Source organism: Dipodomys ordii, unplaced genomic scaffold, assembly GCF_000151885.1.
Source record: "Dipodomys ordii isolate 6190 unplaced genomic scaffold, Dord_2.0 Scaffold41, whole genome shotgun sequence".
Classification (NCBI taxonomy): Eukaryota; Metazoa; Chordata; class Mammalia; order Rodentia; family Heteromyidae; genus Dipodomys; species Dipodomys ordii.
In genome coordinates this window covers 5,695,683-5,714,699 of record NW_012267257.1, presented here as the reverse complement: position 1 = coordinate 5,714,699, position 19,017 = coordinate 5,695,683, and the positions used below count along the sequence as shown (strand labels likewise).

General features: G+C 35.0%; 1 protein-coding gene across 1 annotated transcript in view; it reads right to left on the bottom strand.

Moving 5' to 3' along the window:
- Hcn1 (hyperpolarization activated cyclic nucleotide gated potassium channel 1) overlaps positions 1 to 19,017 on the bottom strand; it is a 285,400-nt gene that overhangs the window by 19,012 nt on the left and 247,371 nt on the right. The window contains exon 6 of the mRNA XM_013018567.1: positions 8,842 to 9,082. Coding sequence (XP_012874021.1) covers positions 8,842 to 9,082 — 241 coding nt within the window. The remainder of the gene's footprint in view (positions 1 to 8,841; positions 9,083 to 19,017) is intronic.

The window sequence follows — 19,017 nt, the reverse complement described above, 5'->3', positions numbered from 1 at the left end:
TAGAATCTATCAAGCTGTAGCTTTCTTGCTGAGAGGAGCTGAATGCTGCTTTAATTTTACAGCCGGAAGTTGGTATTTCATCTTGAACCAAGCATATTAAATTGTTGTGTAAGTGGAAAGACCACAATGTCGGCCATATTGCAGCTTGCGTTTGCAGAAGAAAGGACTGCAAACCAAACTGTTAAATCTGAAAACATCTGATGTCACAATGATCAATTTGAAGATATGGGCAGATTTCTTTTTCTCTTCTGAGTTTCAAGCCTTCTTTCTAGTGTCCTGTAAGAATAATGGTCCATTCAAAGGGAAACACCAACAAGTAACATTCTGGATCAATCTCATATATATTATTCTCCAAGTGAGATAATCATTATCTTTCATGTCATAACACAGGGGAAATGTTACTTTAAGATTAGTTTTTCAGGCTCACATTTTAGGGTCCTACTTTGCTCTGCATCGAGCTGGAGAGAATCTCAGATTGTCAGAAATGGGAAGAAGCACAGCTGAGTGCACATAATTTTTTTAATGCAAGCCTCACTTTCTCACTTGCCACATCTTACCCGACTTTTAGTTGTCACACTTTTTAGTTTCACAACTCAGCTTAGAAGTTACCTCATTCATCCTCTAAATATTTTTACATCACAGGCCCACTCTATGTCAGGAATCTAAATGCTGTACATATACTCTCATGAAACTCACATTTTGGGAATCAGATGAAAATACACAACTAAGAAACACAACATGAAAAATGAATCTTTTAAAAAAACAAGTAATATGATATAATCCCTGATAATTATAGCATGATGTGTTGAGAACTCTGGATGTTCTAAATTGATTGTTAGGTGTTTAATGCTTACTCCCTGCCCCCAGGATTTTCTTCTCTTCCCTTTAAAATACATAGTTTTCTGAAACCCAGTTTCTATGTGTAGTTCTTCACAGACATGGTCACAGCTGTGTCTTCCCTCCCCACTATAGTTGTGGAAAATTCAAGCTCAATACCTTGTAATCATGTCATTAGACTTACAGAAGAAACTCTTTCATGAAAAAAAGGGCCACTGGCAAAGGCAGTCACGAAGTTCACCTCTTTTACAAAACAATCACTTCTGTCTTTGCTGTGCAACAATCCTTCCCTGGCCCTGACCACTCTCAAGCTTGACATTTGATGCAGGTATAATTGGGCCAACATACACAGCAAGTGTGAAGAAATGAGTGACAAATCAAAAATATCTTTCTAAAATGTTTTATTCTGGGTTGAAAATGAAATTTCACATCTCCCAGTGCGATCTCCTTTCCTCATTTTCACTTTACTTGTGTCATTATAGACTTCTTGCTAGGAAGTAAGTGGGAAAAGGTTTATATTCTTGGGTATTCCTGAGGTCCTGCAGACCTATAGACACTTTTGGAACAATATATTCATTTGGAATTTTATTACACTTAAACATTTGTTTTTGCTGAATTTTTTCATCTTTCTTCTTTTTTTAAATTTTAAAGGGTATCTGTAATTTGGATTGTGAGTTCATTTCCATGCTACCCAAGGACAACATTTCTTGATGGTTGCTCAAAAAGTAGTCATGACCAATTATCACCCATTTGTGTTGTCTTCGTTTCTATCAATAAAAAAAGACTTGGCTCAAAGATATTCCACCTCAGGATGGCAGGGAAGTTGAGGTTGTTTTCTTTCCTAAAATAAGTCAAGCCTTCCAGCAAAGCACAAAGCAGAAGCTTACATCACAGAAAAGCATAGGGATTGTGACAAGCACAATTCAGAAAAGCCCTAGAAACCAGAAATGACCATGCGTGCATTCAATACCAGTCACTTTATGAATTTTTATACACTTACCAATGCTTACCATCTTCCCTGTTATCTTCCACAAATCTTATTTTTCTACTGTCTGAGAGTATACACAAAGTGCAAATTTAAGTACTTAATGGACTACAAAGTTAAGGAACAATAGAATAGCATTATTAGATAAGGTTCAGATTTGGGGGAGAGGAATTATAATCAATATTAATATATCTCCCGTTTTGAGTAATTACACAAGATTATAACGTGCAACAAAAATCTAAGATACAAAACGATATGCTCCTAACACCTATATTCCTCTCTGTAACACCTTCTTGTTCTTCCTTCTTAATATTATTGTTCAACAAAAATCAAATAACTCAAGAGCAATTATATCCATCTATAATCCAATCCTTTGGTAAGTTTGTGTCGATACTAAGAAGGATCAAACTATCAAATACATGATGAGAGAATTGGCTGATGGGGGATAACCAAGAACAAATAGAAGAATGAGAGGAAGAAAAGACAAAGAACATACAGGTTGCACACTTCAGGGAGCTCTTCTCTGTACTAGAATTCTAATTCTTGTATTTTGATACCACACACATTGCTATTTTGCTTAGAATTGTTTTGACTATTCTAGATCTTTTATTGTTCCTTGAATTTTTGGGCTGTTTCCTCTATTGTGAATTTGAACAATAACATATGCTGATGTGGATGTAAAGAAAAAGGAACCCTATAGCACTGTTGGTGGGAATGTGAACTAGTACATCCACTCTGGAAAGCAATCTGGAGGCTCCTCCAAAAACTAAATATATATCTTCCCCACAACCCAGCCTACCACTCCTGGGAATCTAATCTGAACATCATGGGCCAGGATATGATAAAGACACCTGCACATCTGTGTTCACTGTGGCACTATTCACAATAGCCAAGATATGGAAACAGCCCAGATATCCCACAACAGATGAGTGGAGCCAAAAATGTGGTACCTCTATATAATGGAGCTTCAAACAGCCATTAGAAAGAATAAACTAATATCATTATTTAGGGAAATGTACTGAACTAGGACAAATCATGTTAAGCTCAGAGAGACAAATGGTGCATGTTCTCTCTGATATGTGGGAATTACATCTAAAATGCATTGGGATATAATCAATTACATAAGATTCTAGATACTCACATACAGTAAGACCCAAAGAGGATACTCTTAAGAGAAAATCATAAAGGTGTAATGCCTAAGTGCCTCTTCATAATTACATAAAATAATATACTTTCTGAAACGAACTCCAAGATATAGTAACAAGAGGCTTCTTTTCTTTCATTTGTTTAGACCTTGATGATTCTTTCTCACCATATGTATTCTATAGTCAAGAGTACATTTTCATTGGGGTGGGGGGAACAGAACTTGAGGGAAAAAAGGTAAAAAAAAGTGCAGCAGTGGGTTTCTTATGGGTGGTGATGGGAGGGAGCATCTGGGAGAGAATGAGGGAACAGAAGACATTATATGAAAGGAAAGGTATTCATTTCCTGACTCATGTAATTGTAGCCCCTCTGTATATCGCCTCTCCAATAAGAAAGTAAATTAAAAAATAAAAGCACTGTTAGCAATTTTAGTTTGCTAAGGATAGTTAAACATTTCAATGAGTTGCTTATACTTTGAAAAATAGATGCTCATGTATTCTGACTTTTTTCAAAAAGTAAATTCAGTTGTGGTGGAAAAGTGTTTCCTTGGATAATACATAAGTCAAAAGAGTCACACTTAATTAGAGAATATTACAATGAGTAAATTCAAACTAACACTATGTTAGAGAAAAATGTGTGTGTGTGTGTGTGTGTGTGTGTGTGTGAGAAATGACTTTCATAGTTCCATCCAAGTGGAAAGAATCCTTATTTCCCCACATGTTGTAGAGTAAGATCAGTGATAACTTACATATAATGCACTTGTAATCTAAGAACAAGGCTGATGAGTGATTATCCTGAGCACTGTTATCATCAATGTTTGAGCTTCTTCATCTTTAGGCTACATACAAGGTGATTACTGAATTGGATCTATCTGAATTCGAAATTTACAGACATGTTTCTGAATAATTTCATTTTGACAACTATATATGTTCTTTCATTTTCTTGATATATATTTGTGAATTTGGTACTGAAAATAGATAAATCTTACATGCTTTTAGTTCTTTGTGTGTGTGTGCTGGACCTGGGATTTGAGCTCAGGACCTGGGAGCTGTCCCTGAGCTTTTGTGCTCAAGGCTAGTGCTCTAGTACATGACCACAGATCCACTTCTGACTTTTTCTGCTTGGACTGGGTTCAAACTGCAATCCTCAGATCTCAATATCCTGAGTAGCTAGGGTAATAGGCATGATCGACCCGCACTTGACTATTTTTACTTCTTTTTAACAGATATATAAAACATAAATATGGTACATATTCAGGACACTTTTAATGTTTTGATTCATATGTACTGCATATTGTTTAATCAGATTAAATGTATCTCCCAAGATATTCATTATTTATTGATAACAAAATCCATTATATATACATGGCATTCATTTCTAGAAAATTTAGATTTTAAAAATCCTGGATTGCTATTTCATGTATGAGAATGGTTGTTGGTGTGTATTCACATTTTTGTGGAGGATCAGGTGTATAGAATTTGCAGGTGATCCTTAGGTTAAAAATATATTTCAGACTATTTTACCAAGCCTTACTTTCATTCCTTCCAAAATGCACACAATTGATATAGGATCATAACTAACACAAGACCTGAAGAATATACAAATTAAAAATCAGATTCTCAAGTGTTGGTTCATTGTTACAAGCAATAAATCAATAATTACTAGGTAATGTTTTCTGTGTGTATCTTTAGCTATTTTGCTTATGTCAATATTTAACATATAACACAGACTATATGAAAACATTTTAGACATGTTGAATTATTTAATCCTCTAAGCAAACGTAATCATATTAGCTCGAATTTGCAGATATGGAAATAGTGTCTTAGAAAAGATCCATGATTTTTCTCCTGGCCCAATAACATCTCCAGGTCTTCTACTAATATCCTTCTGCTTCTCACATTTCCACAAGCTTTATAGCTCAGACTCTGACAATTTTTTACTTTTCATTACCTATGAGAAAATAGCTACAATCCTTCCCCACCAGAACATGAATCATCACAAGTATTACCTGCGGCTGTTTCATTTTAAAATGTTATGTGGTTGGCTTAGAAATCCTCAACAGTGCTACAAACAAAAACATAGCCATTTTTCAACAATACTGGGACTTTAGAATAGGCAAGGCATCAGTTTAGATGCCCACAAAATGACTAAAATAAAACAAAGCAAATATGCCTTCCCCCAAGAGCCTCATTCCAACAGAATTGTCATGCTGTTAGGATTGTAAAGAGTGTCTGTCTTAGTGACCTCATTTTACAGATGATGGCCTTGAGCCTTTGGACCTTAAACAAATTGCCTGGCAGCTCCATCCTTCTAGGCCCTATAGGACTAGCACATTGCCACATCATGCTGTTTCCTAATCCTTTTCATCCTAAAAATAGAATTTTGATCATTTAATTTGCAAAATTATGGGAGACAATCAAGTACTAAAATATGTTTAGGCTACTCAGAGACTTCCAGTTAAATGACACACAGCACAAAGTTCCAGAAGAGCAACCCCATTGGTACAATTGCAAGGTGTGAGTTATTTAGACCTGCAGACTTGAAGTGAGGTCTAAATTTAAGAGCACACAAAACCTTCATAATAAAGCCATTTGCTATTTGCACAGGTGGAAGGCCACATAGAAAAAGAACAAGCTACAGACAGAGTTGAAATAAGGACACAGTAAGAAATTAGCCATCTGTCTACCAGCAATGATGCCCATACAGTAACCCAAGGGCATCACTGTCATCCAAATCTCAGATTCCTGAGATTAGTGCTTTTGTCTTAAAACATTCATAAAGTTGCCTGGGACACATACCAAGTACGAACTTAGGAATGTGTTAAATAGCACAAGACTAAAAAGCCCAATATCTTATAGATGTATGTCTATAAACTATGGATGGGAAGGAGAAACAAAGGAGGAGGCTACAATGCTTGATAAGAAATATACTCATTGTCTTGCCTATGTAATTGTAACCCGTCTGTACAGTATTTTCACAATTAAAAAAAAAGGAAAGAAATCATGAAGGTAATTTTTAAAAAAATCCAACTGTTACTTTGAGAAAGTCAAAGAAGTTCTCATTATTTCTGGATGTACACTTATGTTTCCAAAGGTAATATTGACTTTTCCTAGGATGACTTGCTCTACTTCCTCAATTCTGGAATGATAATATAGAGTTTATAAGATCAAAGGAGCCCCACCCCCTTTTTTATCACTTGTGGGACTTAAACTAAGGGCCTGGGCACTGTCCATGAGTTCTCTTGCTTAAGACTCAATCAATTTGAACTACAGCTCCATTTCCAGTTTTCTGGTGGTTAACTGGAGGTAAGAGTCTCATGCAGACTTTTCTGCCTAGGCTGGCTTCCAACTGAGATCCTCTCCTGAGTAGCTAGGATTACAAGCCTGAGCTACCAATTCCTGGCTTGGAGGGCTTTTTCATATGTAAATTTTTTGTGAGGGGGTCTGGTTGTGGGCCTGAACTCTGGGTCTGGGCGCTTTCCCTCAGCTCTTCAGCTCTAGACTAGTGCTCTACCACTTGAGCCACAGTGCCACTTCCGGCTTTTTTTTTTTCTGTTTATGTGGTGCTGAGGAATCGAACCCAGGGCTTCAGGCATGCAAGGCAAGCGCGCTACCACTGAGCCACCTTCCCAGCCCTCATAGGTAAAAATTTTAACTTCAGTTCTCGCAAGCAGTTGCTCTCCTTGCATGCTTCTTAGAAGCTGCGGCTTTCTTATAGACACATTTCCCCTTCGCTTTCTCTCCTATATTCAATACAAGGAAGTTGGATGGTGGTCATTAAAATAGTGCTGCAACATGCTAACAGTGCACACAAATTTACCCAAAGAATGTGATACACTTTACTAACGTCAGCACATTAATCACACCCAGTTGTGACAGAGGAAGAACATATTTGCCCAAGTAGGACAAAGATCTTAGTCAGCGAAGTTGTACTGAGACTCTGAAACCCACATGTGAAGCCGCAGAGCAAAAACAAAATAAATGAGGAAGAAATCAAACATAGTCTAGCTACTGTATTTAGCAATGTCATGGTCAATTTGGGCTACTGTAACAAGAGACCATGGACAGGATGATGTATGCACGACTGAAATACCTTTCTCTTAGGAGGCTGCCAGTGTGCCAACATGGCCAGGCTCTAGTTTCTGCCCTCTCACAGATTGCAGGCTATCCATGTTCTGCATCATCACATTACAGAAAAAGAAATAGCTTTATGCTTGACACAACAAGTCCACTTTCAGGACTTAGTTTGTTACCAAAGGCTACTCTTCCTAGTACAGTTACATTAGGATTAGAGATTCAACATACAAACGTAGGGGAAAAAAACACATCTAGGACATAGGCAGCTCAAAAATCGGTATTACCAAAAGATTAAATCTAGTTATTTCATCTATTTTATAATGCCTGTTAATAATTTCTATAAGTATCAAAGATTAGAACATGGTTTTATATTTGAAAAATTACAGAAATATTTAAATATCCAGCATTTATTGAGACTTTGATAATGTTGAATATCTGATTCATGATAAGAATTATGTAAAGATGGCTTCAAAATTAGATTAATTTAGCCAAAAAAAATGATATATCAATCACTATGTTAAGGATGAAGGTCCAAACTGCATACACCCAAGTGCACACATTTAGCAGTTCAATAAAGATAATTTCTTAAGTGTTTTTTTTTTGGGGGGTCCGGTCGTGGGGTCTGAACTCTGGGCCTGGGCGCTGTCCCTCAGCTCTTCAGCTCAAGGCTAGCGCTCTACCACTTGAGCCACAGCGCCACTTCTGGCTTTTTTTTCTGCTTATGTGGTGCTGAGGAATCGAACCCAGGGACTCATACATGCAAGGCAAGCGCTCTACCACTGAGCCACCGTCCCAGCCCCTCTTAAATGTTTTTCTATTAGCATGTATTACTTTTAGAAAGAGGTTGTATTATGATAATTTTATACATGTATATAATCTAATTTGATCAAATTTGTCTCCTCTTTCATCTTTTATCTACAAAGATATATATTAAATATATTAAATATAAAATATATATTCAATTGTATTAGAATTGACAGGAAGTGTAAGCTATAATTCTTATTTAAGAGGACAGAATTTCAAATGAATTGACAAAGAGAACAATCAGTCTTATCAAACACAGGTTAGTGAGATTTACCTCCATTTAAAATATTCATAGGCTTCAATCCAGTAGTTAAATTTCTATATGTATACAAGCATAAATGCCTATTTTGTTATAGTAAAAAAAAAAAAAGCTTGAATAATCCAAATCCTCACACTTTTTCCCAATATATTTGCTACCTAAGTAGAGGATCTATTTCTCCCCAGCACTTAGAGCTAGTGGTGATACCACCCCTGGCCCAGATATATGTGAATCACTGTCATACTGGCACCTTGGGGGCACATAACTGAAGAAAAACTGCCACACATTCCTTTTTTCTTACTGTATATCAAAATATAGTAGAAAGAATCCCTCACATGTAGCTAAGGACAAATAAAAATCATGAGAGACCAATAAAATAAATAGAATCAGGGTCCCTAAAAACTACAGTAGAGACAGACATGTAACTTTCTGAGGACTTCTGTGTCAGGAAGAAATATTTTCCATGTGACTTAAGCTGTTATTGTTTAGTTCCTATAAAAGAGGTTGAAACAATACACTACAAGGTGGTAGTAAATACACATGTCGTGAACTTGTAGCCCTGAAAGGTGAAAAAAATTACAGAAACACTTAATAGACTTCAAAAACAAGTTCATATTAGCAACAACAACAACAACAAATCATATTTAACATCTCCAAAATTCTGAAAAAGACATATAACTAAAGGAAATTAGATTTTTATCTCAGAAAAGTTAAGATTGCATTTTATATGTACCAACCTCCAAAATAAGAGCCGTCTGTCAGCTTCATTTCTTTACTGGATTTTGTAATGACACCAGCAACACCATGTTGAATGAAATACATTTTCTTCCCCACAGCTCCTTCTCGAATAATATAATCTCCAGGTTGAAATACCTCAAATCTCAACTTGCTCAGCATAGCAGTCACGAAATTAGGATCGGCATTAGCAAAAAGAGGCATCGTAGCCACCAGCTTTCGACAGTTGAAGTTGACAATCTCCTAAAGTTGGCAAGAGTTAACAAATATAAAGAGAGATATAAATCACATTTTTGAATTCTGTAGTACACAACTGCAACTAATTTTAGAATAAAAAGACATCAGTTCCCAAGTCTCCCTGATGTCAGAGATAATCAGAAGGAGTTCTGAAACAAGTACCCACCTATCTCAATAAAGGCATTTTGATGCTGTTTCATTAATGTCATTCACCTCAGAGCAAGTAAAATGCAGTACAAAGAAAGATTATCAAAGGACACTAGCTAGGCATTGGTGGCTTATGCTGGTAGTCACTCAGGAAGCTGAGATTTGAGGATCATAGTTTGAAGCCAGCCCAGGCAATAAAATCTATGAGACTCTTATCTTCTATACAGTACTTAGAAAAAGCCAGAAGTGGCACTGTGGTTCAGGTGATAGAGTGCTAGCTTTGAGCACAAAGAAGGTCAGAGATAAAACTCAAACTCCAAGTTCAAGCCCCAAGACTGGCAAAAAAGAAAAAAAAGAGAGAGAGAGAAAGAGACTTATCCTAAGTAAGTTTTTTTTTTCAAAACCTACTTTGTCCAAACCTCCTTGATTTCCATAAGGAATCAACTGAAAATGGTTCCTTTTCATTGCCTGAATTGTTTGCTTGTTTGAATTCTAGGCTCAGGCCAATTCTAAATTAAAGAAACAAAAACAAAAACAACAAACAACAAACTAAACAAACAACCCAAAACACAAAAGTGAACATTCTTGATTCTGGTGCAAATTAGATGTGTTGTTATCTCTCTGGAATGGAACAGGAATACTTCACTTGTTTATGGATAAAAAGATGCAATCCTTACCTTAATAATAAGGTAACAAAAACAGTTATGGTAACAAAAACAGTTATGGCAAATGTATCATACTAAGAGCACAGTGGGCATATGTTTCTATTTTTATATTTACAAGTATAAATACCCATAAATGGTTCAAAGTTTGAAATATGTTTTACAGCATTAGAGTCACCAATAATGAGAAAGAAAGAAAAACAAATGTCACAAATGTTCCCAAAGGAACATTTTCTTACAAAATTCACATAGTGTCAATCTGAATTGTTTAATGTTCTCAAGTTGCCATCTAACAAAATGATGAATTTCATATAGCAAGGCTAAGACAGTTTCACTTTCTTCTTACATTTGAAAATCAATTCATATTAGGGAGTTAATTTGAATGGGACTGATCATTTTTGTTAAACTTTTACTTTGTTAAAATGACAACAAATATTTGGTGTAAAGAAAGTATTCATGCCGGGCGCCAGTGGCTCACGCCTGTAATCCTAGCTACTCAGGAGGCTAAGATCTGAGGATCATGGTTCAAAGCCAGCCCGGGCAAGGAAAGTCCATGAGACTCTTATCTCCAATAAGCCACTAGAAAACCAGAAGTGGGGCTGTGGCTCAAGCGGTAGAGTGCTCGCCTTGAGCTGAAGAGCTGAGGGACAGAGCCCAATGCCAGAGTTCAAGCCCCATGACCGACAAAAAAAAAAAAAGAGAAAGTATTCATATAGAAATCAGATACTGTAATTATACAATATTAAATTCTTGAAAATGGCCTCATTTCTTAAAGACTCATGATAATTATGCTTAGTGTCATGATCCATAAATTCTATTTTGCATATAAAAGCTACAATTCCATATATATGCTAATTAAATACATGGCAAGAATGTCTTTTTTGCAAGTCTTTTCTTTAAGGTGTCTCATAGTAAAATGAACAAGGCCTGATGATTCACTGATTTCTTTGAGAAACTGAGATCAGGAATTACACAGACAGAGTATCCTGTTGCCTTGGTGCCAGGAGGGTATTTTCTCCTGCTGTGTTTGCCAACTGTGTTCTCAAATTCCTAGCTGGAGATGAAACACTGGGAAGCCAAATAAATAAGCCTCAATGCTTTGAGAAATGATGCACATTATTCCCTCTAATATTTCACATTGGAAATGATATTTGTTATCCATTGTATCCAAGCTGTGAAGTATGTTTATTTGTTGAGAGGATGTATTTTAACTACTATATAAAATAGAAATTTAACCAGATTTTTCTGCTGCTGTTTGAACAAGCAATAGTTTCAAGATTTCTAAGACATTCACCCATGCACAATCATGTAAAATTTTCTCTTTTCTAGTATGTCTTCAAGATGCTTTCAAATACTGGAGGGCAGTAGCCCTATTAACAAGTGTTTTATGACTTTACATCAACTTCTATCTATTCCAAAAATGGCATATTAAGACAAGCAAATTACAACCAATTACAACCAATAATTCATATTTACAACAAATGCTGACAAGAATGTGGGGTGACAATGGAAGCTTCATATACTGTTGGTGGTATTGTAAATTACTGCACCCCATTTAGAAAGCCATCTGGAGATTTCACAAAAGATTAAAATCAGAGCTTCCTATGAGTGTTTCATACCGCTGCTCAGCATATATTTGAAGAAGTATAAATTAATATACAAGAAAGGTATCTTCTTATCTCTGTTCATCGCAGTACTGTTCACAATATCCACCAGTCAAGATGCCCCATAGTAGGTGAATAGATAAAGATTACACAGTGAAGAAAAGTGAGATCAAGATACTTTCAGAAAATAGTCAAAATAGAAGGACATCATATTGAGCAAGACGAGTGCAAAAAGCAAAATATTCAATGCTTTCACTCATAATGTGGAAGCTAGCACTAAAAGACATGCATATTCATGTACATATTGATATATATGTATGTATAAATGTATATATAAATTTGTAGGCATAGGTGTATATAGGTATAGGTATATGTGCATATGTACACCCATTAGATAGATAGATAGGTAGGTAGATAGATAGATAGATAACATGAATCTAGCTAAAAGGAGTACTTACAGGCAAAGAGAAGAAGGGAAAAAGAAAGGATGAAGAATTATGTGATACAGTGGAAGTAAATATGTATACAGCAAAGTATATAGCAAAACAGTGAAAGCTGTTGATCAATATAGTTAGTGGTGGTAGGGAAAGGGAAGTAGAGGGATGATACATCATTAAATATAACCATCACCATGTAAATTCCATTTTAGAAAGCATTGAATTCTGCTCCATTCTAAAACATTATTACTACACAGTTTAAACATGATAGCTCTAACTACAATTGCCATGATTATACAAATTAATCACAGAGTAAATCATAACGAAATGGACCTGTGGTGACATCACTCAGTTCCTGCATGCCAAAACACCCCATATTTTTAGTGTCTGCTGAGCAGTTAAGAGCATCCTTCTAAGAACTGAGATAGACAGTTGAAAGTCATCCAGAATCAGAGATTTCTAAATTGTTTTTAGAAACATTTTTTAGAAAACACTGAGTTCCTAAGTTCAAACAATATCAATAATACTTCATCATTTAGAAAATTCGAAGCCCCCACTTCATTCCCATTTAGTAGCCTCAAAACAAAATTGAATGTTTGTGGGGGCTTGTTAAAAGGAGTAATTTTATTTCAAAAATAAAAGAGCCAACATTTATTGAATTCACAGAATTTAAGATGTTGCTTGTACTTTACAAGTGTTAACTTACTTGATTCTCACAACAATAGCCTGTCCTAGGTATAACTTCTTCTCGTTTTAAAGTTATTACATAATCTCCTCTGAGCACACACACAAGGATAAGAATTCCAGTTTATCAGGCAACCTGGTTCCCTGGCTTGGGGTATTGATGGATTTTGACAAGCCACTGTGGAGTTAATATCTAGAATCATCACAAACCCTGAAGGCTTAGATTTTAACCATACATTGGTTCTTTTGAATTATACATAAATTTTACAAGTCTGCCACAAATTTTTGATGATTCTGAGATGGCAAACTAATAGCTTTAAATTTGGCCCTTCCTATGTCTCACAAAGTGATGGTTTTTACAAATCTGCATGTAGGTGTCTTTATAAATGGTATGCATATTCCAGTTTGGCAGAGTTTTGAAAACACCATCTGTGTTTAATACTTTGCTACTTCCTACAGTTAGGCTATTCTGACTGTCTGCTTGAGGCAAGAGCCTTCATGTCCTTTTGGTCTGAGCAGCAAGAAACTGCAAAAAAAGAAAGTATATTCCGTAATCATTCATTGGGGGCAAGTAATGGACCATGGCAGTGTCAATACGGTACATCTTCCTCATGGCTTGTCAATATCTTCCTTCTATTTCTTCCCTTGGAAGAAATGTTCTAGTTCACTGGTGTGTGTGTGTGTCTCTTTTTCTCTTTAATGCTAAGGGAAATTGTCATTTGAGTATAAACTACAGATACAAAAGGAAAAGGGAAGGTAACAAGACTTACAAAGTCTACAGCTCTCTATAGCTAGTAGACCTTGCTGCATTCTAGGAGAAAATAATCTTGAATTCAGTTTTGCTTTTTCACATATACAGAAGAAAGCAGGATTAGAGAGAGGAAATGCATGGCCTAGTCTGCAGAGATGATAATATCTAGAGCAATTAGCCATGCGCATTCAACCATACCATGGGACCTCCCTATCGTCTGGGCCAAAGACATAAAAGCTTGGCACCTTATATTAATCCACATTTTTTTAAATTTTGCAATTGTATTTGCTTAAAACAGAAATACTTTAAGCATATCATAAGCTCTTTAATCTAAAAGTTCATTCATTTCAGCATAGCTTCTACTTTTATATCCAAATGTATTTCTTATTAATATTTTAACAAATTTGATATCTCCATTGCATGAACTCTATAATTTTTCTGCTGTATCATTTAATGGTGATATATAGTTGTTACTGTGAAATTTAATACATAGTTCTATTTAATAAAATATACAGAGATACTTATGTATCCTTCTTAAATAATTACAAATTTATGATCAGCATGTGAGTTCATTGTTTCCTTTTCTCTACTTTTAAAGTATGAACTATTTCTCATGTTGTGAGGTGGTTCTCAGTGACATTTCATCTCATCTTTGTAACATCTAGACAATATTCCATCATAGCATACTATAAAAAAATCCTAAAAAAAATCCAGTCAGTATAAAGAAAAGTATATCACAATGGGCTTCTATACAATAATGGGTGGTAGTGTTTTTCATTATTACTTGTTGTGAAACCAGCAACATCATTAATTACTTGGATAATAATCATCAATTTACAAATCTAAGCTAATTAGTCTAAAAGCTTCTGCATGTGCAAATGGGAAATTATGATTAAGTAGCATGAATTAAATATAATTGTTTTTAAATGATAGATCAGAACAAGCTATATTTAATGTTTCTGTAGGTATAGTTTTCATATTCATCTAATTTGTTTTTTTAGCATTTTTTAGCAATTTTTTAGCAATTATATTTAAATTTACACTATGAATGAACATGAATTTTTAAATTAGTTTAGTCTTAGCATAGTCCCACTGCTTTGCTTTTTAGAATATAAAAACATTTTGCTTTGAAAAAGACCAACTAGGGTGAAAGCAGATGAAACATATGTAATTTTCATAGCATTCAGTTAAATTTGATTATAAAGTAAAAGGATAAAGGTAAAAACAGAAACACTCAAAAAATGCAATTTAGCCAACGCAACATCAAGAAGTTGTTTCTTTATCTGGGGGTTTATTAGTCTTTGTTTCTCAGCTTCACTGTGAGATATCAGTTGATGGTGTTATAATTTGATCTCTGTAAGTTCCAAATGCAATTTAATTCCAGCTGACTCTGATAAGGCTTAAGAAAGACTTGCAAAATGGCTGTTAAATCTATTGCATAGAAAAATAGATTAAGTTGAATTGTCAAAGAGATCTTACTAAAAATATATTCCCCAAATTGGAGTGGACCACTTGACAGGAGAGTGACTTAAGTAAGAAAGAAAGTTATTTACAGAAATTGCTAAAATTTTCCATTTAAATTTTATACTCCACAAAATGCATGTTCATCATCAACAAATAAGAACTAGAAACAAAAATCTATGCACAAAAATTATTATATGAGGATGAGGTAAGAGGTAAGCTTTATTGGAGAGGTTCATGGAAAGGTAGAGTAAGTGAGGTAAGGAGAAAGAAATACTGTTAGTAGCATTTAGTTAGGGAATGGAGGTGAAAATAGGAGAAATGAGTAGGTTTGGGCACACACAAGTAAGTATGAAGCAGGCAGCACTGGCTATCAAGGAGGAGGAATGAGAAATGGAGAACAAGAGAAAGAAAAGATAAATGATAAACTGCAAGTAGTAAGAAGCAAAGCAGAAAGCAAAAGAAAGAAAAACAAAATGAAGAACAAACATTCCATTCTGTCAGTGAGGTTTCCAGGTAACATTTATGTTCTTAATAAGATTAAATGGTGAGAGAACAGTGACAGAAGAGACCCTGAGTAAGAGAACAGTTTCTCTCATCTGAGCATATGTCAAGAGAGTATAAATAGGGTGGGACTACAGAAAAGAGATGACATTGATTTAAAGGAGAAGGCTAACAGATAATGTGGCTCAGATAGGATGATTTCCATTAAAAGGGAAGAAGAGAAGCAAACAACAATTAAATGGGAATGGGTACTGGGACTATGCTACAATAACAGAACTGAAAGATAAATGCCATTTTTCTGATTTATAGAAAGAGAAACCATAGAGTTAAATACAACATTCAGTACAATTGAACCAATTTATTATAACAAAGGCAAACAGACATATACTGTACAACAATTATGAATATTAGGTTGATCTTATTTGTCCACACACACACACACACACACACACACACACACAAACACACACATGTACTGTTAAGTGCAACAGTTTTGTTTCTTTCACAAAAACTTACTTCATGTAGAGCATCAGAGTTAGGTTATTGTTTGGCAAGGAGTTCCAAAGGGGCTAACCTGTCAGTATAGCATAGCTCTCTCTATAGACTTTTTTGAGCTACCATAGTTTGGCAGTCCAAACTGGCTTTGAGCTGTGACACTCTGGATTTCTGCTCAAATCTCTAGAATTACAGACATGTGCCATAGGCATTTGGTTTTACTCAATTTCTAGAGATTTTTCTGCTTATGTTCTTTGGAGGCCCTTAATAATATGAGGTAAAGTCCTCATATTAGTAGCTCAAAACATTTCAATAAACTACAATTAGTATAAACAGTTCCTAGCCCAGTAATCATAAAATAATATTGAGCAGTTCTTTTCTTACTAAGGTCTTTGCTAAGTGTTGGATTTCCTAAGCATGACACCTAAACACACACACACACACACACACACACACACAGAGCTAGAGAGCAAGAGCGAGCGAGTGAGAGAGAGAGAGAGAGAGAGAACTTGCTAGAGAGCAGAAATAGGTAGGTCTCTTCTCTATAATTAAATTTACTTTTAGTATACATAAAGTACATTGTTTTCACTAAACACAGGTATATAAATAGGAAGAGAGTAACAATGTTGGACAAGAAATGTACTCATTAACTTACTTGTCTAACTGTAACCCCTCTGACATCACACTTACAATACAATAAAATAAAATTTAGCTGGGTGCTGGTGGCTCACGCCCATAATCCCAGCTGCTCAGGAGGCTGAAATCTGAGGATTGCAGTTCAAAGCAAGCCTGAGCAGGAAAGACTGTGAGACTCCTATCCCCAATAAACCACTAGAAAACCGGTAGTGGTGCTGTAGCTCAAGTGGTAGAGCGCTCGCCTTGAGCTGAAGAGCTGAGGGACAGCGCCCAGGCCCAGAATTCAAGCCCCATGACAAAAATAAAATAAAATAAATTAAAAAGGAAAACAGAAGTCTGATTTCAGAGGCAAAATATAATATTCTTTTAGGATATATTAAAATTAGATTTCCAAATGATTAACATGTATATTTTAAATCACTATTCAACTGGGTCTAACCCAAATGCTCAGATCTTCATAAAATTACAAGTTTTGAGCTAGTTTTAAATTACCAGAATATATTGTTTCTATGTTTATTTTATTATCCCTTAGTCTAAGTGATTTATCTGAGGGCTGAGATGCTAAAAACTAAAGTACCCAACAGTGACATGCTGTTTCACTTAATGTAGCTGTTAACAAAAAAGTATCCTTCATTTCTTCCTCCTCCTCCTCATTTTATATGATGATATAATCACCATTTACATAGTGCAATAATATGAATCTCTAGTCACATGAGTCTATTTGAGGGACATTTTAAACAATAAGGAGCTGGTTTGGATCAGCTATAAAAATGCATTTTAGATATTCTCCATTGAGGGTACAAATTTAAAATTATGGAAATCAGTATTTTCTGTTTATGCTTTAGCTCAGTGATAAAAAATACATGTCTCAAAGCCCACATGTCCTTTTAATCTTAATATTTCAAGTTTTAGATGTAATTTTAATATGTAACACTAAAGGCATTGACTTTTTCCTGATAATCAAGGTTGCTTTTCAGTTTGATTTTCAATTCTAAACTTATTTGAGTTCTGTGATTTGATTCTCTACCTCAAGATTGTTTAAATAATCTTCATTACTACAATAACATGAAGAAAAAACGGCCTGTGTCCTTTCTTAAAATAATTAATTACAATGATGAAAAGCAGCTTATTTGATTTGTAGTCACATACACTTTATACTTCTGTAATTCATTGGGAAAATTTTCTCTTCTTGGGACCAAAGAAAAGGTAAAACAGCAACTGGATTTGGGTGTTAAAGCATCTCTTTTATTAATCCAGTATTCTCTACCTACAGCCTCATCTTGTATCCTCTTAGACTATATGAGTTCCCCATGTACATCCATTCAAGTCTTCCCCTTTGAAAGCTTTCCACTCTACTCCAGATCATGCAATTTTTCCCTTCTGACAACTTTTTCTTTTGTACACATAGGCTGTTTTAAAAATATAAATGATTTCCTACATTTCTTCTATTTTTAGTAATCTGCTTTACTTTCTCTTCATCGTGTTTTAACCCCCATTTATTTAAGTATGCTCTCCAAACATACAATAATTATTTCCTTCAAGGCTGAAAACTACATCTTATAATTTGTTTCTCCTATCACATGCACTAACAAATCATTAACTGCTTTTGTCTAGCTCTTGTCTACAGGCTGAGGAAAAATAGAAAAAAGAAAATTTGAAAAACACTTGAGGCCAAAAGAGAAAAGACTTACATGTTACATGAACGTATAAAAACTTCTAAGATCTCAGTACAGCCTTGAGATGCTATGATTCTAGGCCATTTTACTTAACTTTAACTGAAGTACATTTTTAGAAGGTATTTAAAAATCAATGAATATGCACTTTAAAAGTGATGCAGAATATAGTATATAAATACACATGCAACTCATACTTCCTGTGTTACAATCTATTTGACAAACTAAAGGTCAGAAGGACAGGATGACACTCTCAGTCCAATTCATGGTCTGTGAAAATGAAATATACTGACATTCTTTATTCCACTGGGACACGTGATTTGTACCTATTTTCAGCCCATGGCTCTTCACACTCCATTGTTTAAAAATAGATCAGTTCTGAACTTTGAAGACAGGCTCAGAAGGGCATTAACCTCCTTCTTGAGTGTTAAGTTTGCCATTTTGCTCTAATCAAATCAGTTTAAGTCTGATCATGTTAAAAATAGAGATAACTTTGTACACATTCTAACTAACTCTTATATGTAGGGGGTAGCATAGAATTGAATTTTTATAATTAGTTCTTATTTTTTAATATGCTGCCAGCCTCTGCAAAAGCATACATCAGTCTTATGATCCTAATATTTCAATGTCAAGTTTTGATGCTAAGACATTGCCTCCAGAAAGCTGGCTGCTAAAATGAAGGAAGAGTTATTAGCAGATTGAATTTGTTCCAAAAGAAATAGGACATAGGATAAGGCAGGGCTTTGTGTCTCTCTGGTCTAATAACGTTGAATCACCCTCTCAGCAATCATAGAGGTAATAAAGATAAAAAAATATTTTCTGCATATCCTTTGATGTGACTGGGTTGTAATGATGGGACAGAACATTTATATAGCTTTTATAATAGT